The sequence below is a fragment of the Musa acuminata genome, chromosome BXJ3-10, assembly GCF_036884655.1.
Source record: "Musa acuminata AAA Group cultivar baxijiao chromosome BXJ3-10, Cavendish_Baxijiao_AAA, whole genome shotgun sequence".
Classification (NCBI taxonomy): domain Eukaryota; kingdom Viridiplantae; phylum Streptophyta; class Magnoliopsida; order Zingiberales; family Musaceae; genus Musa; species Musa acuminata.
Genome location: NC_088358.1, coordinates 21951314 through 21975124, shown reverse-complemented (window position 1 = coordinate 21975124; position 23811 = coordinate 21951314). Strand labels below are relative to the sequence as shown.

General features: G+C 39.1%; 4 protein-coding genes across 8 annotated transcripts; 2 read left to right on the top strand and 2 right to left on the bottom strand.

Annotated features, from left to right (window-relative positions):
- Nucleotides 1–2210, top strand: LOC104000439 (plastid-lipid-associated protein 6, chloroplastic). The gene is made up of 4 exons (XM_009422485.3): nt 1–275; nt 1102–1338; nt 1460–1586; nt 1853–2210. The coding sequence occupies exons 1-4, from the start codon at nt 24–26 to the stop codon at nt 2065–2067; spliced, it is 831 nt and encodes a 276-aa protein (XP_009420760.2). The 5' UTR covers nt 1–23; the 3' UTR covers nt 2068–2210.
- Nucleotides 2211–2652: 442 nt separating this feature from the next.
- LOC135651700 (uncharacterized) lies at nt 2653–5053 on the bottom strand. Its single transcript, XM_065172025.1, has 2 exons — nt 4642–5053; nt 2653–3592 (listed from the first exon to the last, which is right to left on the bottom strand). Exons 1-2 carry the CDS (start codon nt 5029–5031, stop codon nt 3053–3055), a joined length of 930 nt encoding a protein of 309 aa, XP_065028097.1. The 5' UTR covers nt 5032–5053; the 3' UTR covers nt 2653–3052.
- A 5180-nt stretch (nt 5054–10233) lies between these two features.
- On the top strand, nt 10234–14555 carry LOC104000441 (CASP-like protein 5A1). 5 transcript variants are annotated; one of them, XR_010501551.1, is made up of 5 exons: nt 10234–10670; nt 12431–12563; nt 12935–13071; nt 13329–13571; nt 13645–14555. XR_010501551.1 is itself a non-coding variant. In XM_065169888.1 (4 exons), exons 1-4 carry the CDS (start codon nt 10459–10461, stop codon nt 13333–13335), a joined length of 489 nt encoding a protein of 162 aa, XP_065025960.1. In that variant the 5' UTR covers nt 10234–10458; the 3' UTR covers nt 13336–14555. The 5 variants fall into 5 exon arrangements, 3 of the variants coding, with proteins under 3 accessions (XP_065025960.1, XP_009420763.2, XP_065025959.1); XR_010501552.1 differs by having other exon boundaries at nt 13642–14555; XM_065169888.1 differs by having other exon boundaries at nt 13329–14555.
- Nucleotides 14556–16139: 1584 nt separating this feature from the next.
- Nucleotides 16140–17567, bottom strand: LOC135650495 (GDP-mannose 4,6 dehydratase 1-like). Its single transcript, XM_065169886.1, has one exon. The coding sequence runs from the start codon at nt 17502–17504 to the stop codon at nt 16347–16349; it is 1158 nt and encodes a 385-aa protein (XP_065025958.1). The 5' UTR covers nt 17505–17567; the 3' UTR covers nt 16140–16346.
- Nucleotides 17568–23811: the final 6244 nt, after the last annotated feature.

Genomic DNA, 23811 nt, shown 5'->3' with positions numbered 1-23811 from the left:
TTGAGACTTTTCGCCAGGAAGTCATGGCTTCGCTTCTCCTTCCGCCTGCATCATCGCTTCTCTCTCCGTCCTCTGCTGCTGCAGCTGCATCATCTTCTCCTTATCGTCATCGCTTTATTTTCCCGTCGATAGGAAATCTGCGAAAATCGAGTCACAGGAGGAAGTTCTTCCTTCCGGCAGCACCAGCTGTGCTGGATGAGTCCCCTGTGTTCGACCCGTCGACCGGGTTCCAAGAGTCTCACGATGTCATCGCTCCCTTGAAGCTGAAATTGCTCGTGAGTAGATCTCCCCCCTCTTCCTTCCATCATCCTCCTTTTCCTTATTGATTGATGTGTGTTTTCTTCTAGTGTTTTCCCTTTTCGATAAATGAACTTGCTTTTCCTGTTTGCTAGATTCTTGTTCTCATCTATGTTCTACCACTTTGGTGTGGTGGCTGTGGTTTGAACTTGTATGCAGTTCTGAACGTCTCTGTTTGTGTGGTGAATTATTATCAGATTATATTTTCTCCATTGAAAGAACAATCTTTTGTGTTATAGACTAAATCATCTCTCTTTTTGTCTGGTTTGATTATGTATTGCTCAACGTTTTAACTTTAATTAGGATTTGTAGCACTGTACATCTGTGTTTCTGTAATGAACTAATACCTCTGTATGTATAATTCCTCAACCTAGTATTCTTCAAGATCTTTCTTAATAGATTGATTCCCACCTTCAATTGATCTACAAGCTTCAATTTTCAACCTAATTTTTGGAAGGTTAATCTCTTCCTAGGCTCAAAGTATTTCTGTTCTGACTCTTCTGTGATGAACAAAAGATCTCGAGGTTTGCATTTTTTGATATCAACCATTGGATGGCGTTGCACGACCACTCTGACTGCAAAGTGTGCTTGCACTTGTGTCTTATACAAAGCAAGTTCAATTTTTTCTCTAAAACCAAAGAAGCAGCAACAAGGTTTTAATTCGCACCTCAAAGTGAGCTGGACAGCTACTATATACCTCAAAACACTTTTTGGTCTTGTATATGTTGAACTGTTTGGTCCATGATCGGTTTTTTGTTTAGTTGTTATATAATAAGCTTTCTTTTATACATAAATTGGATGCAGAGTGTTGTTTCTGGGCTGAACAGAGGCCTTGCAGCTAATGAAGAAGATCTAAGAAGGGCAGAATCTGCAGCAAAGGAGCTTGAGGCTGTAGGAGGCGTAGTTGATCTTACAAAACACCAGGACAAACTTCAGGGCCAATGGAAATTAATTTATAGCAGTGCATTCTCTTCTCGCGCGCTAGGTGGCAGCCGTCCTGGACCTCCGACGGGCAGGCTACTCCCAATAACTCTTGGACAGGTATGTTAATAAAGAAGCTTGTATGGATGAAATTAGCTTCTGGCACACAATTTGAAATCATTATAGCTTGGATATTTTGTGTAGACGAAGATCATCACGAGCTATGTAAATTTCCATACAGGTTTTCCAACGGATCGATATCCTTAGCAAAGATTTTGATAATATAGTGGAGCTTCAGTTTGGTACACCATGGCCACTTCCACAGCTAGAGGCTACTGCTATATTAGCTCATAAATTCGAACTTATTGGTAAGTTTATCCAACCAATTTCTACCTACTTGTCTTAGTGTTAATGTTCAAATAATTTCTTATTTTTTTCTTAAGTCCATTTTTGGACCGTACTGATTCACAGGTACGTCAGGGGAATAATGAAAAATGATTTGCTCTTTTATAACCTTGGAATACAGTGCTTATTGATATTTTGGAATTGGTACATAGCAAGTACATAGTTATGGAAAGCACTTCTATTTACTTGGAATCTACTGGTACCAAAAATTGTTCCATCATTTGTGCAGGAACTTCTAAAATAAAAATAACATTCATAAAAACTACTGTTAAGCCAAGGGGGAGCTACTCACAACTTCCACCTCTTGAAGTTCCTCAACTTCCCGATGCACTGCGACCTCCTTCCAACACGGGAAGTGGCGAATTCGAAGTCACATACCTTGATAGTGATACTCGTATCACTCGCGGAGACAGAGGGGAGCTGAGGGTGTTTGTCATCTCATGAAGCCAACCAGCTAGTTTTCTGGAACTTCAAATTCTTTCACCTGAAAGTCAAAGTAAATTGTTGTTATACAGCATACTCTAATTCTGTTGTTATATCGAAACAACCAATTAATTTGTGAATATATGTGCTGTAAAATTTAAGCATCCCTGCTATTTGATTTTGTTTATTCTTCGTAATGCATCAGTGATAACGAAGATTATTGCTGTTCGGTTTTGCTCTAATCCCAATTTAGTTGCTCACTAAAGATTACAAATTTTTAGATCAAATTAGGAATAGGAAAATTTCTGTATGGTTGGTATGACACTGATCAACTGATTTGTAGGAGAGTACATTGATAAAAAGGAAAGACATTGTTCAGTCTGCTTGTATATTTTGTCTGGTGAGATAAAAAATATTGCTTATCTAATTTTTTGAATGTCATATTACCTGAGGTGTATGAAAAAGGCTCTTGGAAATATGCTGGATTGACAGACATCCTCTTTCTCAGAAACAAAAGCCACATTTGTTTGTCATTCACGTTTGGTTCAATTGTAGCATATATCGTTCTTTCGACAACAGACTATTTTTGTCAGGTGCTCAAGAATAGGAACACAAAAGCCACCTTGCCATCATTAAGATATTGCTCATGTAATATACATTGCAATTTGTGTACATAATACTTGAAAATGATTCAAATGCAACAGATATAATTCACTTGTACATATAAATGATAGTGTCCAAGTCTCAGACAGGCTTTTTAGAGATGAAATCTCATCGGGCATTTGCCTGTAGTTCAGCAACATCATGCATTATTCTGATTCTTCACTAACGTGCAAATTCCTGTATCGTATTATCCTCCCGATGCGATCATCCTGGGCTGCTTCAGAAAATAATTTTGACCAAGACTTCATATTTTGGAATTCCACATTGAATCGGACTTGCTTGTTATGCACCCCATTGATGTCAAAACGAGATCTTTTTACCTGTATCCTACTGATCAGGCTTCTCACCACAACATCCTAGTCCACGAACCCAAGAATGGGAAAACTGCAATCAGCAGTCGCAGGAACAGTGGTGCACCCTTGTATCTTCCCCTCTTGGACAACTTCCCCTTCTTCACCAGCTCAGACTCGGGTGAACTCCTTGGGGTCGATGGTTGTTGTCTTGCACGACCACTGGTGCTTCCTCCCTGCCGATCCAGGTCATCCCATCCCCCCAAACTGGGTTCAGAAGTTTTTGCCTTGTCATCAACACCGGGATCCATAGATACCCATGACTGATAGTCATGCCTTCCCGGGCTGTTGTAGCTGCTTCGGTCCTGCCACTGTCTTTTATAGCCCCCATCAGATCTTGTGAAAGACTTCTTCTTGGACTTGCGCCTGGTTTGTTGCCCTTCTGGTACCTTTCCCCAGACCTTGTCGATTGCCAGAGAGATTGCTGACTGTCCAAGAGGCAATGCCAAGGCCATTAAAAAAGCCTTTGGACCTGTTGCAAGAAGCATCGAAACGATGATAGCCGGGAGCAGATAGCCATACGACTTGAATACCTGCAGATACCATTGCATAATCAAAATGTCGTTCAAAGTTCAAACTGAACTTGGTAACGTATATGAAGTTCAAACTGAACTTGGTAACGTATATGATGGTAACGAAAGAGTCAAGCTTTTAAAAAGAACATATACACCGAGAGATCAGAACAGTCTCACCAGAGTTTGACTCCATATGTCAGGCAAGGTGATCATATTGTAAGCAACTACACTAGCTCCCACATAGTATATTTTTCACTTTCGACAAAAAATAAACTTTAGTTGACAATGATTCAATGAGTTGGAGGTGCGATGATTGATGAGAAGTTATTATGCTCAAAACAAGTTAGAGAAGGTTCGTGCAGAAAGAAATTAAAAGAATGAATCAGCTGGAAATGAAACCAAAACATTATTAAACAGAGAATAAAACTTTGTCTAATTTTGACTTGAACATGGAAGACTTTAGGTCATAGTATCACTTTTTTTTTTCTATGATTGACTGAATAGTTAACAATAAACTTCTTGGTTTTCTAATTTACTATTTATTGATTTTGTCATTTTAGGCTTTTTCTCGTATGGACTTTAATAGTTGTTATATGTTTATATCTTAAAATTGAATGACATTAAACAGATTAGTTCCCTAGTTTCAAAGTTCTACTTCACATATCACAAATTATCTAAAACACAAAAATATCATGAGTTGGTCCAAGAAACTCAAATCATGGTTTAGATAATCCCTTTAGCGGAATCCCATCAATAATGCCCTCACATATTGACAAAGCTAATAATATATATTTCCTGTTTAAAATATAACCTTCATTTTCCATTCATCAAGCATAAATCAAAGCTGTAACTTTCACAAGAGTTTAGTTGGAAAACTAAAAGCTACAGATACTACAAACAGCAGAGACTACCAACTTCACCATCATTGCACAGTAGAGAAACAACCACATCGCCAAAAGAAAGAAAAATAATCCAACCAAACAACTTTTTCCCAAAATTTATTACCAAATTCCACGCCTAAATAACCAATCCAAGACATGATGAAATAAGTGTGTAAAAAATTATACCTTAAAGATCCAAATCTTATCCCAAGGGTCCTGCTCAACAGGATCATCATCAAACGCTTCGAAGTCCTCATCGGAGTCGTCAGACCACCACCGCCTCTTGTCACTCCTCCATGAAACCCCCTCACCCTCATCTCCTCCAGCGCCGCCATCTCGGAACTTGAATCTTCCGGCACGGACGGACTCGGCGTTCGAGTCCCATGAGGAGCCGCTGCTGCCACCGCCGCCAACGAGCGGGCAGCGGAAAGAGGATCGACGATATCCGGTGAGAAGCAGGGGGGCCGATAACTTCGGGCGAAAATTAGGATTAGGGCACCGACGAAGAGGGATCGGGTTCGAGGAAGGGGGCGGAGGGAGGGAGGAATGGACGGAGAGCGGGTTGGAACGAACCATATCATACCATTACAATTTGAGTGGGTGAGAGCGAACATATAACAGACAATAACGCTCTAAATCCAACATACGAACTAAATATTGAAACTAATTATATATATATATATATATATATGTATATATATATATGTATATATATATGTATATATGTATATATATATATGTATATATGTATATATAGATATGTATATATATATATATATATATATATATATATATATATATATATATATATATATATATAAACATCTTAGATTTTTTTTTGAAGAGTGCACTCATTTTCAGAATTTTTTAACAGTATTTTTTATTATCTAATACTTCAACGAGAAATCTATTATTTGATTCCTTTTTGAACGAGAAGAACCAAAGATTGCATAAAAAGGAAGAAAAATATATAGTAACATATACGAAGTGTCCAGCAAGAAATAAAATCCAACATTGAATTTACTTATTAGGAAAAGAGTCGGCACTAAGAGAGGGGTTTGAATTAGTGCAGCGATAAAAATTACGTCGGTTCAAAACTTCGTTGCGATTAAATCCGTTTCAAACGAAAAACCGTTTCGTAAAGGTATTAACTTTGAAAGCGTACAGAAGAGCGTAGTAGATGTAAAGCAAGTAAAGTGGTTTGCAGTAAAGTAAATTATACAAGAGAAACGCAAACCAGATTTTTATAATGATTCGATCGTTGTGATCTATATCTACTTCGTCGATTCTTCTTCCGTCGAGGCCATCGGCACCCACTATCAGTCTTCTTTCAATGGGCAAAAACCAACTACCTTTTTACACCCCTCTTCTCTTTTTCATAGGTTCTGGAGACCACTATCAGTCTTCTTTTACAAGGTATCAGTATTCTTTTACAAGGTATCTCTCTCACACCTCTCTTAGAACTCTCTCTAAGTTTTGAGAGGATGGAACTCAACTTTCTAAGATTTACAACTTTAGAATCACAGGGTTTTGCTCAATATTTCTTGCTTATTTATGCAGGAATAGCTGGGGTATTTATAGGCCCCAAATAGATTTAAATTTGGAGCCCAAACTTCAAACCCCCGAAATTTCAAGGTACGGGTGGTACCATCGCTTGCAGCCTGACACTGGGTGGTACCATCGCCTAGACTGGTGGTACCATCACCCAGACAATCTCGAAGACTGAGTACCGCCCAGATCGACAGTATCATCGCCTGACACAGTTTCAGAGATTGTGCCACGACAGTTTCACCTGTTTGGTCAATGTTTGGGCTTTTCTCTTGGCCCAACACAGTCTAAACTTGGCCCAACTGTCCCCTAATTGGGTTGACCCAATTCTAATCCCTATTATGTGCTAACTATGAATTTTAAGATATTTACTAAGCTAAACAAAGTCCATAAGTCTAGGTTTCTTTCGATGAGCTTCCGGTAATCTTTCGGTGAACTTTCGACGATTTCTCGGTAATATTCCAGTGGACTCCCGGCAAGCTCTTAGACTTCATGATGATCTTCTTAGCGAGTTTCGATGAGCTTCTTTGGCAAGCTCCAGGACTTCTCGGTCAATTCCTATAGAACTTCTGACGAACTCTTGAACTCCCAACAAAATCACGTTCTTGACTTCGGGACGTCATTTTGCTTTATGCCTTGCTATCGTAGTTAATCCTACACATGTAAAAACACACTTCGATCTAGACAATTATTACTAAGCATGAATCATATTGTCCGACATGTCATTGGTTCTTCGACACTTCATCCGATTCTTCGACGCATCGTCTTCTCTTGCGGTCTATTGCCCAATCGGTCAGTTGACCTCCGCAACTCCGATATTCTTGGTGTAATTTTCGCTCTTCCTAGCCCGATGCTCGAATCCATAGCCCGAAGCCTTTTGTCGATACGTCATCTGATCCTCCAATTAGACGTCCAATCTTCTAACATATTCCATCGGCCCAACATGATTTTTCCTGCTTTAATTGTTTCATCCTGATCAAAACATCCTGCGTCACTCAAAACGCATATCAATTCATAAACACTTATCGATTGATTTTATCATCAAAATCCGAAATTCAACATTACCATCTTAAATAGAGAATAAATTAAAAAACATAAAATTAAAAATTTCATGGTTAAAATAAGCAAAAAATACTTATTTTAAATGATTAAAATTATCATTTAGGCCTTTATAAGTCATGTTCAAGGTTTTCATAAAATTTAAGAATTTTTAGATTTTATTTTTATATAAATAATAATATCATATTGTGTTTTATATTAAATAATTTGTTTTTGTATTATTTTCATAATTTTCTCATTGTTATAATATATTATTTTTAACTCTTAGATCAAATTATATAATTATTTTATATTTTTTTGTTATATTATCGATAAATTAATAATATTTATTTTTGAATATTATATAATTTGGCGATCTAAGTTTTGGGTTAATTAAACCGACTCAATTGAATTGGTTGGTTCATTTGAATGGGTTTGAAAACAAGAGAAAAATACAAAAAAGACAAGTGTAATTAAGAGTACTTTTATCCAACTGACACTATATAAGAAAAAACCATGATGCATGTATATAATTATACACTTAGGTGCCTTTTATAGGAAAAAGATAAAAATATAATGATGCATGTATCAAAAATCTCTCTAAATAAGAGAAAAATTAATAAAAGGAGTTATCTTTTTTTGCACTAATCTAATATATAAGAATAGTAGTCTCTTGTTGTTTGGTTCATTCTGCACTAGCTTTGGTGTTGGATTCGGATACATGAGAAATCACGTACTATCAATAGCCACTGCACCGGTTGGTGAAGCTTACGATTGCGAAGCAAACCATCACAACCATGATCGGAATTGCCGCCTTGTTCATTCTTCTCCTCCACATCCTCTCTGCACTCTCCTTTGCTATTAGCTCTCATCTCTTCTTCCTACTCTTTTCCGCACCTGTTCTCGTTCTCAGTATCCTTTCTGTCACTCTCATCATCCATCTGTACTACCTTGGATGACTCGGTGCCAGAGAAGGCAGTTGGTGATCGATAAGCTCATGGCCAGCCCTGGATTATGCCCACTAGAGAAACGTGTTCTCGAGAGCTAAGAGCTTGTCAGCAATGCAGTTGATGCACTGTGAGCTATCTATAGATCGCGAGTCAACCGTGATCAGTGACTATATTGTTCTAAAGCTTCTGAATCGAAAAAACAAGTTGTCACTCAACTTGATTCTATATATGTTGCATCGTTGTTCTGAAGCCTACTTCTTTGATAGAACGCTTCTGCATTGTCGGCAATACTGTTGATGGAGAAGAGGATGTATAGAAATGCTATTGAGTGCTCTGGATTTCTCTCAAGCAAATCTAGAGAGGGGGTGAAAGAGGAATATACATGAAAGAATTCTTGAGAGAGAGTGACGGTCACGATGTTTGGCATGGGCTCTTGTGTCGTCGCATGCGTACGTCTGATGAGAAGGAAAAATGGGAAGCATAGATGCGTGGGTTTCGGGAGAAGGGGACGATTTGGGTTGAGAGTGCGACTGCTGGCTGTGAAGAACAAGTGCTTGCTGTGAGAGTAGCATACGTACATGGATGAGAGTAAATCTGCTTGCCGTGAAGAACATGCGCAGCAGAACAGAATCATTAGAGATTCTATGTGAAAGCAAGATTTTTTTCTCCTCCTCCTCCTTTGTCCTTCATAGTGATTTTAACTGTTAGTGTCAACATTTTTACGTCATGACCTCGGGCCAATACGGTTGAGTTCGGATCTGAATGATTGGAGATCTTTCTGAACGACCCTTGAGACTGTCGAGGTAGTCGACCACGGTGGTCCGATTACGACGGGGTCACTATTTTCTCCGGGAGGGGACCCCTCACCAGGACATTCGGTGGGAGGCACTTTGTCTTCGTCCCTACACACAGGTCGAGTCGAGAGAGTTTGGCCCGACCCCTTCGACGATCAAGTCAGTCGATAATCTCAGGGGGTTTTCCTTATTTGATCCATCTTCATTCCGAACACGAGGGTTTTTATAAGGAAGGTCATCGTTTCCTGATGTGCTCGTTTGCAGGGAGCAGGGTCGTACTTTGGATAACGTCTGACACCGACATTAGCGTTGCATGAAGGACCGGACTCCTGCAGGATGACGACGTGCCTCGATCGACGTTTTGGTTTGCTTCAACCGGGCGCTGTCAGGTCAGACCGAGGCACGCAACCCCCGCAACTCCTCGATCTGCATGACCTAGGCCGGGAGCAGGTGACGTTAGTTCATGTCCCATCATTATTATTACCCTCATCACTAACCCTATTCTCCTATTCCATGCTGGCCGAGTTGTGGCAGGAGAGGAGCAACCAAAGAGAGAAGGAGAGGTGACCATGACTACTCTTCTCAGGCAACAAGAACTAACGAGGAGAGAGTGGTGAAGAGGAATCACCAGAAGTGGGAGCGTGTATTGATCGCGGCAACCTGCTTTATTGATCCTACAAGACGAATCAAGATGAGCGGTCGCTGCGCTTGCCGTCATGAAATCCACCAACGATTTCAGCTTCGTCACTGTCTCTTTAACATTCATGAGCACTTGTCTTGCTCCCAAAAACTCATTAGACTCCTCAATTACATATATGTATGCTACTCTCACAGCAAATATATATTTTGGATCGGCATGTAACCTCGTGACGAATCATCATTTTTATCATTTCAAAACTTATAAAATCTAAAAAAAATATTTTTAAGGGTTTATAAATTCTTAGCTCCCCTACTCCTTCAACATTGTGAGATTATATGTCATTATCAATGCTTTCTCCGATAAGAGAGTCAAGGACTCAGAGCTCTCATTCTAGTACCAATCTGATAAGTCAACATCTGATCAGTCCATCATTAGTATATATAGACTCACGAGAAATTATCCGTTTTGGACATTGGTCATACTCGTATGATTTTAAACTTTCAAAACTTATTAGCTTCTGCTTATGAGGGTAATAATAATTCAATAGACTTATAAATTATTGATTTCTTTACTCTTTAATCAACGTGAGACTAAATATCTTTATCAGTATTTTTAGTTATGTCTCCGAAGCCCCCATTTTTAACCCTTTCTATTTAACGTAGCATCTTTTCAAAGAAAACAAACCCATACCCACTCTTTCGGTATTATCGTAATTACATAACTATTTATAATTTTAATTATAGACCCTAATTTCCATCATATATTAGTCGTCTTGCCTTCTTTTGGGTTTCCCTCGTCTTGTCGTCTTCCAAACTCTCCTTCCTTTTTCTCCCCTCTCAACAAGCGATCGATCCCGTTTTGGGAATCCGCGGTGGGTGATGGTCTTTTTCTCTCTCCCGATCACGTTCTCCTCACCAGAAACGAATCCCCTAAGCGATCCCGATCCTCGCAGCTCCGATTCTGCCGAGAAGTTCTTCCTTGATGCTTTGTTGTTAGCTTGGCTGCTGTTGATCTGGGAGTTGGCGTGAGAGAGATGTTCGTGAGCAGGCCGGCAGTGCAACCCGTGGAGGCGCCGTCTCCCGTAATTGCGGCCGAGAACCCGCCGAGGTTGAGGATGAAGGATATCCAGGGCATGCCGGGGACGGCCGGCGGCCTCGCCCTGCGCCTGTCTCAGTTTGGGTTAGCGGTCGCTGCGCTTGGCGTCATGGAATCCACCAGCAATTTCGGATTCGTCACTGTCTTCTGGTTACTTGACGTCATGGATTTATACTTCTTTTTCGATTCAGAGTGATTTTTTATGACAATGTTGGAGTTTATTTCTTGCCTGGTTATTGTGCGCTTCTTATTTGTTGCTGAATACTTTTCTTCCTTAATTATGTAATCTTTGGTACTGCCCGTCTAAAAAGGAATCAACTAATAGATTTGTACTGGACTGAGGAAAATATGACCTAAATTTATGTTTTCTTGTTGCATGATGTAAAATAAGAAAATGATAACACCTTAGGATCAACACGGTGTACTGCTGAATTCCAATGTTTTATGTGACCAAAAGCTAGAAATGGGTTTTGTCAATGTACAGGCAGGCCTATACAAAGAACTGACAAGAAGAGATGCGATGTTTAATTGATTGAATTCATTGCATATGTTTAAGAGATGAAGAAAGTAAACAACTTTTAACAAGGAAGATATTTTATTCTGTTTAAATCTTATATGTCACTGAGATGCCCCTCTCGCAGCAGGATCACTTCAACAACAAAGTCAGAAGCATCAGTGTGCCTCTGATTTTGTCGTGACTAGTAAGAAACACCTTGTCATAGATAAGAAGTCCCAAATTGCGATAGGTTGCTCTGAAGAAGTATAATTTGAGTATGTCTCGTCAGTCTCATGCTGAGTTCTTATGGTACTAGAATTCCTTTTGTCACTACTATAAGATCATAAAAAAAAGAGTGGAAGTTCAAGGCATCATCATGCTCCAAGTAACTCCTTTGTTTATTCAACCGTGTTTCCTCTTCAATTCTTTGTAGCATGGATGTATTTTGGTATTTATTTCAACTTGTCCATTTATTCATAGTTTCGATAGCCCAAAAACTCCTCATATGGCATTAGGAAAGATATTCTTCCGGTTTATGATGCCTAGCAACGTTCTAATTGAGGAACCACAGCAATATTTTCTTGTCATTGTTTTTCTTAAATGTTCATGTCTCCAATAATTTAGCCTGACTGATAAATGGTAACCCTGTTAAGAGCAGAAGCTATGAGGCTGGGACAAAGATGTAGGTTAACAGTAATGAGTGTAAGGATGCCCATTTGCAGGTGACCAAGTTAGTCTTAGTATTGCTGAGTTATGATGAACGACTGGTTGTTCCGTTTTCAAATTACCTTATTAGTTTTTTAACCTCTATAATGTTATTTGACTCTCTTTTTTTTTTTTTGAGTCTTTGATGATTGTAAAGTTTGCTTTTATATTCATAATTTGAAACCCAAGAATTTTCTCTATAAGATGCCTTGTTTAGAGTACTCCATTCATAATACAGATTGCTGTCATTCATGTATGTATGCTACGTATCGATCGTAAGCTTGATCAGGAAATATTTCCAAAAGCAGCCGCTTTCAAGTTAATATGAGGTTTCGATGTGTGTCATGATTACTTATGTCCTTGACCTCACAAAATTGATGCACTGCTGAACTGGTAGCTGCTTTTATGAGGATTGATGATGCCTGTTGTCAACTCTACTGTCTTCTTTTCACTTAATTTGCAAATTAGTGGATGTCTGGAAAAAATTCATGACTACTGAATGATGAATGCTTGTTGGATAGACAACTCAGGTAGCAGTATGCATTATGTGTGATCTACAACTCATAGTTAAAGAAATTATGACCTGCAACTTCTTTGGAACTCTCTTTTGATTGCTTAAATATGATGCTGCTTGAAGATAGTTAGCATGGGCATGTCTGCCGAACTGCAATTCTTACTCTCTTGAAGTAATTTGTTCCATATTCTGCAGCTATCTGATTGCAGCAGCCATCACGCAGAGCTTGTGGAGTATCTCATTAGCTTTTCTGGATATATATGCTCTTCTAGTCAAACGCTGCTTGCGGAATCCCCGAGCTCTGTGTATATTTACCATTGGGGATGGGGTAAGGAAATTGCTCAGGTTCTGGATGCATGTTAGCTTTATGTTTTCATTTTAATTAGGGTTGACTTTTTTCATGTAGATAAGTATCTGGGTGCATGTCACACATTTGACCGTATAAATGCACTGTCAGCGTCACAGAAACAAAATTGTACTTTTGAGAATCTCTTATCTGGAAGTCGGGTATGCATGAATTAGTTCATCTGTGAGCACAAATCATTTATAACTTTAGACTTCAGCAAGTTTGAAATCTCTTATTGAAACCAAAGATCATTTACATACGAGTTTTCATGTAAATATTCAGGCAGAGGACAATACTTGCTCCTCCTTTGTTTTGCCTTTTTATGATTAGTCATGTATTATTTTCTCATGCAGATCATATCCACACTGACATTTTCAGCTGCTTGTGCATCTGCCGGCATTACAATTCTGCTTCGTGGTAATGGCAGCATATGCTCACATGAGCACTGCACAAGCTTTGAGACTGCCATCGCCATAGCCTTCATCAGTTGGTTTGTAATCTGCCCATCGTTTCTCTTGAACTTTTGGCAATTGGCATCAAGTTGAATATAAGAATTCACTGTTCATAGTCGCCTATTTCGCCCCAACAGTCAAAAGTTCCCATTTCTGTCATTTTTATAGTATGACGACAAGAGAGTGAATTATGCAAGGCATCAGATTGAATATAGATAGTTTCATGTTCTTCATTCTCTCCATCTGTTGTTGATTGGAAATTAGCCCCTTTTTTTTGTTCCTCTTAATCATGCAGTATATGATTTCTTGCTATGCACTTAGCAAATGATGAGATCTGCATCCATTCATACATTCCGACGTGTCCATCTGAGAAACGTACACCGAGCGCAGTCAAAGAGACGAGCTTGTTGAAAGTTAACGTGGAGTGTTGGATCATCTTAACCCTCTACTTTTATTTGGATGCAAATGAAGATTTCAACTGTCGAGCCAGGCTTCAAGCATCAGACATTGACAGAAGAATGGCTAGGACGAGGCCGAGGTGCTCGAAATCCTCCCTTGATCTGCTATCTCTCTTCTTCTTGCGGTTGATCTTCTTCTGCCATGCCCAGCAGCAGTCGTACACGGGCAACGAGCTGTTGAACTGCTTCGGCGCCAATGACTCCTCCAATCTGGGCTATTCCTGCCATGGCGGCACGCATCACTCCTGCGCCTCCTACCTCACCTTCCGATCCCAGGACGCCTACCAGACCCCGCAAGAGATTGCAGACCTGCTTGGCGCCGATGCCGCCAGCGTCGCCGCCATCAACGGCATCGAAGACACGACCTCGGTCGTTCCCCAGGGCGAGCTGGTCCTCGTGCCCACCACCTGCTCGTGCTCTGGCTTACACTACCAGCACAACGTCTCCTACACCGTGAAACCCGGTGACACCTACTTTACCGTCGCCAACAACACGTACCAGGGACTTTCCACCTGCCGGGCGCTCATCGCCCAGAATCCCTACGACCCCGTCAACATCTCCATCGGCGTCAGGTTTGTAGTCCCCCTCCGGTGCGCGTGCCCCACCGAGGACCAGGTTGCCGGCGGCATCAAGTACCTGCTCACGTATCTAGTCACTTGGGGCGACGATCTCTCCTCGATCGCCGGCCGGTTTCATTCCGAGTTATTGTTCCTGTTGATGTATCCCAACAACCTGACGGCCAACGCTACCCTCTACCCCTTCACGACTCTGTTGGTGCCCCTCGGAGAAGAGCCCACCAGGGTCTCCGAACCTGCCGCATCGCCGCCGCCGCCGCTAGCTGAGGCAAGTGCTACAATAACTAATACTAATCTCCGAATCAAGTTGTCTATCCGATTCTTTGATGTCTAATAATATGCATAGTGAGGGGGTATTCGACGTGCATGCATGCCTCGAGTCGTCGGTTTGGATCTGCTTTGCTCCTATTTTGTAGCTAACCATGCAAAATTATCATCTATCTTCTAAATCTTTAGGATTTTATTGAAGTACTTTCGATGTTTTTGCCATTAATATTTCTTATTGTTTGAAATCAAATTTTACAACCTTAGATAATAGTTCTAAAGAGGTGGTAGGAGCAAGGAACACTGAAGGTCTTCGTGCATTGATTTCTTTCTGAATTTTTGGTGTCAATGCAAATTATTATCTTTGAGAAGTGGAATTGGTGCCCACTAATGATGCACTTCAATCCTTCTCCAAAGTGGCTTGCACTAGAGTAACGAATCGGTGAAAATTATCAAAGAGTTTAATATGTATTGTGCAAGCTATATAAGCTCCTTGTGGATCTGATTGTGCTTTTTATTAGGAAAGGTTTCTTCGTTATTGTTTCGTTATAAGTAGTAGCATCTTATGAACATTGTGCTTTTTATTGTTTCGTTACTCGTCTTGCCCTTTCAGTTTAGCTTAAGGATACTTCTACCTAAGTGAGAAAGATAATGTAATCCTAAAATAGTTTAACTTAGATAAAAGAATCAATCATGATAATATTCATTTTTTTGTGTAATATTAACCCTCCCCAGATGTCGTATTAGCAGGAGTCTCGTGTACTGGATATATCTTCTATAATCTCCGTCTTTAGACTTTTGTGTTGAAGAGTTTGCTTTGCTTATAGGGATAGGATCAATGGTAACATATTTGATAGACTGTTTGTCATTTGATATTTAGGAGTTATGTGATTATATTATTACGAAAATAGGATCAATGATAATACATTTGATCGACTGTTTGTCTTTTGATATTTAGGAGTTATGTAATTATATTCTTACAATGATAAGATTAATGGTATTTCATGTCATTTGATATTTAGGTGTTATGTGGTTATATTCTTACAAGGATAGGATCAATGATAACACGTTTGATAAACTGTTTGTCATTTGATATTTAGGAGTCATGTGGTTATATTCTTACAAGGATAGGATCAATGGTAATACATTTGATGAACTGTTTGTCATTTGATATTTAGGAGTTATGTAGTTATATTCTTAGGAGGATAAGATATTTGAAGAACTGTTTGTCATTTGATTTACAAGAATAAGAATGCATTTGATAGTTAGACTAGACTTTTATGAAAAGTTACGTGGTTATATTCTTACAAGGACAAGTCTATCTCTGTTCATGTGGCTATATTCTTACAAGGAAAAGAATATTATATTTTCCACCAATGAATCATTGATCATCTGGTGTTGTGGGGGGGGGGGGGGGAGACTACGAATTGGCTTCAGCCATAAATATTTAGGAAATGCCGATCTATATCTTTAGTGCAGCTTTGTTGTCTTCCTTTCGTGAGTATCTTGATGAAACACAATCAGCTAGGCTCAAAGATTGCAATTTTCTGGTGAGAACACTTATAATCGTTGTTCAAAATTGTGATATTATCCTCAAAACTAGTAATCTAATTTTGAGATGAAAGATAGAGACATCAACTAATGTAATGCCTCATGTCAACTTACATTAAGCGGATCAAAAGAGCAACACAACTCTGAGGACCAAAAGAAACCAACACACAAGGAAAAATATGGACTGCTGCCAACATATCAGAAATAATTGCCGAAAAGTAGTAACACTTCCAGCCTTGGAAGATTGAGGTAATGATGTGCAGATTTGAGATCCATTTTTTTATCTTATTGGGAATCTGATCAGATAACAATATTCTGTGACTCGTTTAAGGCGTAGAAAGAAACAAGTTTTGTGTTTGATGGAAGCACCAGCAGAACAGAAGCTTAAAGCAAACTAAGAAATTTATATCGTAATGTGGACGATGGAGGAAGCGAGGGGGGCGGAGGCTTCAGGACTCCCACCTTCTAGGGCTGCTGCTGGGCGTCGATGTATCCGGCGTCCACCAGCACCTTCTCCCTCTTGGCGATCTCCAGATCGTGGTCCACCATCATCTTCACCAGGTCCTGGAACCCGACCTTGGGCTTCCACCCCAGCGCCTTCCTGGCCTTGGTGGAGTCGCCTTTGAGGCTGTCGACCTCGGCGGGGCGGAAGTACTTGGGATCGATCACGACGTGGTCCTTCCAGTCCAGGCCCACGTGGCCGAAGGCGGCCTGAAGGAACTCCTCCACGGTGTGGGACTCCTCCGTGGCCACCACGTAGTCCCCGGGCTCGTCCTGCTGCAGCATCATCCACATGGCCTCGACGTAGTCGCCGGCGAAGCCCCAGTCGCGGGCGGCCGAGAGGTTGCCGAGGTAGACCTTGGTCTGGAGGCCGAGGCGGATGCGGCCCACGGCGCGGGTGATCTTGCGGGTGACGAAGTTCTCGCCGCGGCGGGGGCTCTCGTGGTTGAAGAGGATGCCGTTGCAGGTGAAAAGGCCGTAGGCCTCGCGGTAGTTGACGGTGTACCAGTGGGCGGCGACCTTGGCGGCGGCGTAGGGGGAGCGGGGGTGGAATGGGGAGGACTCCGACTGCGGCGGCGGCGTGGAGCCGAACATCTCGGAGGAACCGGCCTGGTAGTAGCGGATGGGCTTGGGGGCGCAACGGACGGCCTCCAGCAGGCGGAGGGCGCCGGTGCCGACGACGTCGGCGGTGTAGTCGGGGATCTCGAAAGAGACGGCGACGTGGGACTGGGCAGCGAGGTTGTAGACCTCGTCGGGGAGCAGGGCGTCGACCCAGCGGCGGAGGGAAGAGGCGTCGGAGAGGTCGGCGTAGTGGAGCTTCATGCGGGCCTTGGCGGCGTTGTGGGGGTCGACGTACAGATGTTCCAGGCGGGCGGTGTTGAAGTTGGAGGACCGCCGGATGAGGCCGTGCACCTCGTACCCCTTCCCCAACAGGAACTCCGTCAGGTACGACCCATCCTGCCCGGTGATGCCCGTGACCAGGGCCACCTTACGCTGTTCTCCCGGCACGGGGCGCGGCACCACCCCGCCCCCGATCTGGGTCGGCGACGGAGGCTGCGGCGCCTCCCCGTTGCCGTTCTCCTCTTTCTTGTCGACGCCGGTGTTGGATCCGTAGGACGACATTGTGGCAGATGCAGTGATTTGGTCGAACGACTGGTGACCTTGTAGATCTGGCGAGGGGAGAGGCAATATATAGGAAATAATGCTAATAATAAACAATAATACGGTGTGCTGGCTCGCCGGACTTGGCAAGCAAGAGTGGGGGAATGGGAAGTACAAGTTGGGCCGAGAGCGGAGGGAAGGTGGATCGCCACTTCGCTCCACATTGGCAGATTAATTACAGTGCTCTTACACCTTGCAAAATAATAATAATAATTTTGCCTTATAATATAATTATTAGGTTAGCCATGGTTTATAGATGCTATTAAGAAACAATATGTCATTGAGATGTTATCAAGATGAGAATATTAAGGTAGATGTATCAAAAAAAAATATATTCATCCATATAAAATTATTTAAAAAAGTAAATAGGTAGGATATTAATATATGTCGTTCAAGTTCTTTTTGAGTATTTATAAATCACTAGTAATCATAGTGAAGCTTTTGACTAGTGCTGATTTCAAGGATGCACCTTTAACTATAAAATCATATATAATGTAGTGTTTTGGTATCCATAAAAATGGATAAATATGATATTTTGGAATAGGGAAAAGAAAAAGGGGAAGAGGAGTCCGAAACTAACGCCCCAAAATGGTTGACTTTGACCCCTTGGTAATTAGGCCACCTGTCACCGTGCGTTGGGAAACGCAACGTTGACTTGATCTTAATTAAGCGTGAAAACAGAGGGCTAGTGCATGGTTTTTACTGTCTCTCTCTCTCTCTCTCTCTCTCTATATATATATATAGAAATATAGGGAGTTTTGTTTAGGTCACAAGTTACTCGGGAAAGAAAAAGCAGGAGGTGATCGGCGCGGGGTTGACGCATCGCCATTCGTGCCGTAGGAGGCGGCGCACACGAAGCTTGGGCCGGTGCGCAGCTCATGCACCGCACGTCGGGGGGGATTGCCGATCGGAGAAGGGACACAGAAGAATTGTGCTTCATCAACGAGAAGGAAGCACATGATTCCAACGTGCCCGTGTCGGTGGATGGCAATGCGTGCCAGTAAACGTGCGGTTACGGGAATAGGGACGGATGTTGAAGCATGTGGCTGCTGCCTTGGAGATGCAATCGTATTAGATGGCAACACTTTGACTTGCAAGATGCACGCTTAGTTGGGAGCAAAGGACATCATAGGTTAAGAGCAAGGGACCCAACTTAACCATTGACTTCACTCATCACTTGGACTAAACTTTCTAGGTTGGGGAAGATGGATGTCTAGGTCAAGAACAAGGGATCCATCATGGGTTGACCCTCTTGCCCCACCACCAATTAGGCCCGGCTCACAATGTCCATTTGCATGATGCATCCAGTTAGGTGTGTAAAAGACTTTTGATGCATTTGACACATGAAAAATAACTAATTTTTGTAAGATGCATGAATTCAAGAGAAAAAAAAAAAAACACATATGAATCATTTGACATAATCAAGATGTTTTCATTTTAGACAAAAAAAAAAATTTGACATATCTACTACTTGTAACAAAAAGACATATAAAGCACTGTGTAACCATTGTGTGGCTTTGTATATGATACATCTGTCCGAGACAAATAATAGCATTTGAATCATGTGATGTGCCCAAAGATCTTTTACATATAATGTATTCTCATGGAACAAAAAAATATCTTATGCAACCAAATTGTTCCTCTTTTATTTAGAATTTTTTTAACACAAGCAAAAGCAACAACAGGAGGGACAAATGATATGACTAATATTTTTGATAAATTGAGATGCAGCACGAGGAATTCAACATGTCATGCAAAACTACTAGACATGCTACAATAATATAGTAACTAATGAAAATATATTGGCATTAAATCAATGGTTATAAAAATAATATTTTATAGGGTAATCTCACTAGGTATGTCATCACTCTAAGTGGGATATAAGATATTTTGTGCTCTCAAGAGAAAATCTCACTTGTCTTAGACTCCTACTTTATGTCCTTTTCATTCAGATTCAATGAAAAATAATTAAATCTGATTAATTTTATCATGTCAAGTTAATGACTAGAATTTTTATCTCTTTGTCATGTTAAATTTTTTCATAAATTATTATGAGTGAGGATTATGATATAAATAAATAATATGGGTTTATTGTTATTCTCGTAGGTCTCCTTTTACCATGGCATTGTCTTGGGAATATAAAGATCCAATAGATTGTTTGAAGGTGAATTCATCCGTCTGCTTATAGTCAAGTTTAGTAGCAAGTCTTCTCTTCAACCACCAATTGGTGGCACACCTCTCGTGTTTAAGATCATTATATTATGGCAAGAAAAGGTTTGAGAGAGAAGAAGCGACAGAAATTGGAACAGAAATATCATTTGATTCAAAAATTTCTGATCTGTAGTGGACCTCTCAATATGAAGTTCTGACCATCTGTCAGGTTTAAGAATCAATTTTCTTTTTATAAGGGTTAAAAACGAATTACTTATTTTGACTTGGAGGGTGATCTTTCAAGATCTACCATACAATATGGGGTCAAAAAGTCAAAATAAATAATTAGGCCATTGTGTTATGGTTGCTGATGCTAATTTCAAGATCGAGATAATTGTGTAGAACAAAGAAGAACTTATTTTGGATCGAGTTCTTTAGGTGTTATACTCATCTTGTTTAAACAAGTGATGTGATAAAAAAAAAATTTATATATGAACAAATATTAGTGGATAAGTAGTCAAATTAAATGAAAATCATAATTAAATAGGGCACCAAAATTTATACGGAGAACCTCTCTAATATGAAGGATAAAAATCATATGAAGCCAAGAAAATCTACTATAAAAATAATGAATATATAAATCTCGAAATCTCTTATCAAAATCCAAGTAACAATCATAAGAGAATAACATGGATATAAGGATTACGTCACTATGTATATCCAAAATCTCCTCAAGTGATTACAACAAGAATCCATTGCAAATCTAATATAACCTGAGGTGAGAACATTGCTTGAATGATTGAGAATACTCTTTGTGTTATCCTTGTCCTTTTTCATTTTCTTCTTATCTTATTCTTCTACCCTCAACTTCCACAGTTACTTTTCCCTTTTTCTCAAGCCAATTGGTTGAAAGAGTTAGGGTCTATGTTAAAAGAGAAAAATATTTCAATTGTTGTGAGTTATGAGTTATTAAAATCCACTATGGGTTGAATAATGGGTTATTTGCCTAACAATCACCCCCTTCAGCCATAAGAGAGGCTATCTCATGACTCTTCAATGTGAAGTTATGTCAACTAGTTGTTGATACATTTCTTGTCTTTCTTTCGGTAAGATCTTTATCAACATATATGCTTCGTTATCATTTGTGTAAATTTTCTGAAGTTGTAATTGTTTCTCTTCAATTACATTTTAAATCTAATAGTATATAATATATATATTTTTTGACTTAGAATAAAAGGTCGAGTTCCTATATAAATGGATGACGCTCTTATTATTACAATGCACCACATAGTTTTTTTATTTTAATCATAATTATTATAAGAATTTTTTTATCCTTAATATTTCTTTGCAAACTTCTATAGTAGTAATATATTATGCCTATGTGATGGAGAGAGCAATACACCTTTGTAATTTAGATTACTATGATATAGCTCCCATTACAAAAGTTAGTACAAAACATGATATAGATTTCCTCATATCAATATTTATTGTCATATCTACATTTATATAACATATCAATACAGGTGATCCACCTTCAAAGCTTAAATAAATTTTGGAGTTTCATTTGAGATATCTAAAAATCCACTTTATTATTGCCCAATGCTTTTTGCAATCTACTAATAACACTCACTGCATATGTGACGTCTGAACTCATACATACAATTACGTACATTAAACTTTCGATTACTGAAGCATAAGGAACTTTTTGCATTGCTGAGCTTCCATTACCCTCTATGAGATCTGCTATCAAAGTCTTTGTCATATAGTCTTCCAACTGAAATTAAATTCAACCTTAAGTCAACCACATGCCTCATATCCTTAAGCATTAACTTGTAACCAATGTTGGTTTTTATGTGGATATTGCCTATGTTGATAATGTTTGTTGTGCTATTGTTGCCTATCTTGATAATATTAAAATTTTTAGACTTGTAGGTAGCAAAAAACTCCCTTCATGGTGTAGCCTGATAAGAAGCTCCTATGTTAATCACCCACTCAAGATCCTGACACACACAAGAAAAAAATATCATCAAAAGTAGACAAAATCAAATAGTCACCACCATACACTATAACTGTGGTATTATTTTTTAACTTTAGGCTCTACTTTTTTTATTTTATTTTTCTAGGTTATTCTTATAATATCCTTTCTCATCGTAATTATAGTAAATAATATATATTCTTAATCTTGATTTGCTTCTACCCATACATGAACCACTTCTATCACTTTGACATTCCTTTATTCTCTTAGTTATGCTTATGAATTAATCTGAGATGTTATTGAATTTTTTTTCTTAACTTCTTATTCAATAAACTATTTGTTACTTGAATCATAATGATAATATCATTTGGCGTAGAATTACTGAATGAAACCACTAGTGTCTCTCAACTTTTTGATAATGAATTGAGAAGTAAAAATACCTGTAACTCATCATCATGATACATTTTCATAATCGATAATTGGTTAATAATTCTCTACATTTCATTCAAATACTTAACAATAGAAGCACCCTCTTTATATTTCAAATTCATAAGTTTTATTGTCAGTCATTTTTCTCTCACAGAGACATTCTAACTTGTTTCAAAGAAAGTATGTCGAACTTTCAGTAGAAACATGGTGAAAGACACTATCATCGAGCCACTGTAAAATAAACTTGATCGTTTTTCAATTTAACCTATTTCACTTATCATCTGTCATAGTTGCAGGCTTTGTACTATCCCCTTACAAAGGTCTATATAAATATTTACAAGAGATCTTACATTCTTAGTTTCTATATCATCTAATTGTTTCTGTTAAAACTAATCATGCGAGAAACATTACCGACCTCCATGTTCGAACACAAAAAAATTAAATACCACCAAAACCTTACCATAATACCAATTGATGGGATAAAAAAGAACTTGTATATGAACAAATACTAGTAGGCCATAATACGTAATGAAATTAAATAAAAATTATAATCAAATAGGACACTAAGATTTACGTGGAAAATCCCTCTAATGCGAAGGATAAAAATCATGAGGTAAGCAAGATAAAATCCACTATTAAAATAATGAACATGTAAATCTTAGAGTTTATTGTCCAAAATTCAAGCAACAATCATAAGAGAATAACAGGGATACAAGGATTATATCATTGTGCATAATATCTAAAATCTCCCCAAGTAATTAAGAATCCACTGTAAATTTGATATAACTTGAAGTGAAAATATTATCTGAATGATTGAGAACAACGTTTGAACTATGGACCATGGATTATTATAGGTTGAATAATGAGCTTATCTGCCCAACAACAAATTAAATGCATCTAACTCTAAATACCTTATTATTTTTAGTCTGACGTTGAAAGTAAGAGAATATATATTATTATATACATAAGGTTAGATGAACCTATTATCATTAATTTAGAGTTAAGTATTTTGGATTGTCTCAGGCATATCAAATTAATGTGTGAGTTCTCTGACTTGTTATTACAAATGATATCAAACTAAGACTATTGACCTGATTAAGGTTAAAACAACTATTTGATTGCAAGAACTCAGAACAACAAAAAGGAAGTCATCATCACTACTTCTTTCTAAAGTGCGCTCCACCATCATTAAGACAGCTTTATTGCTTCGCTTCATGTGTGTTTCCTTATCATTAAAGGCTGTTCCATTCATCACCTCTGGTTGTCCAATTGAGTCCCTCCTCCTCATCGTCTCTATTGATTGACCAATTCCATATCATCAGCCAGAGCTAGAACTCCATTTATGTAGAGCTCATAATATAATCTAATGCTTCTGAGACACAGAAGAAGCAATCATGATTGTTGTCCAAATGTTCTTAAGCTTTTGTTATCCTCAAACCTTTCTCCTCGATGCACATATCGGACTTAGCGAATGTATTACTATTATCTCGGGCTTAGTTCGATGATTCAAATTACAATATCATCATCTTGAGAAGGTATTTTGATTTAACGGTGGTGTATCTAACCATTAGATAATTATTTTCTTGTCCTCACAAAACGTTCTTCTTTATTTCTCCTGTTCTCATAATAATATCCTTTCTTTGTTTTCCTCTATTATTAGGATCATGTGTTGTTGATAATGTCATAGAAAATAATGCAAGATTTCACTTATTT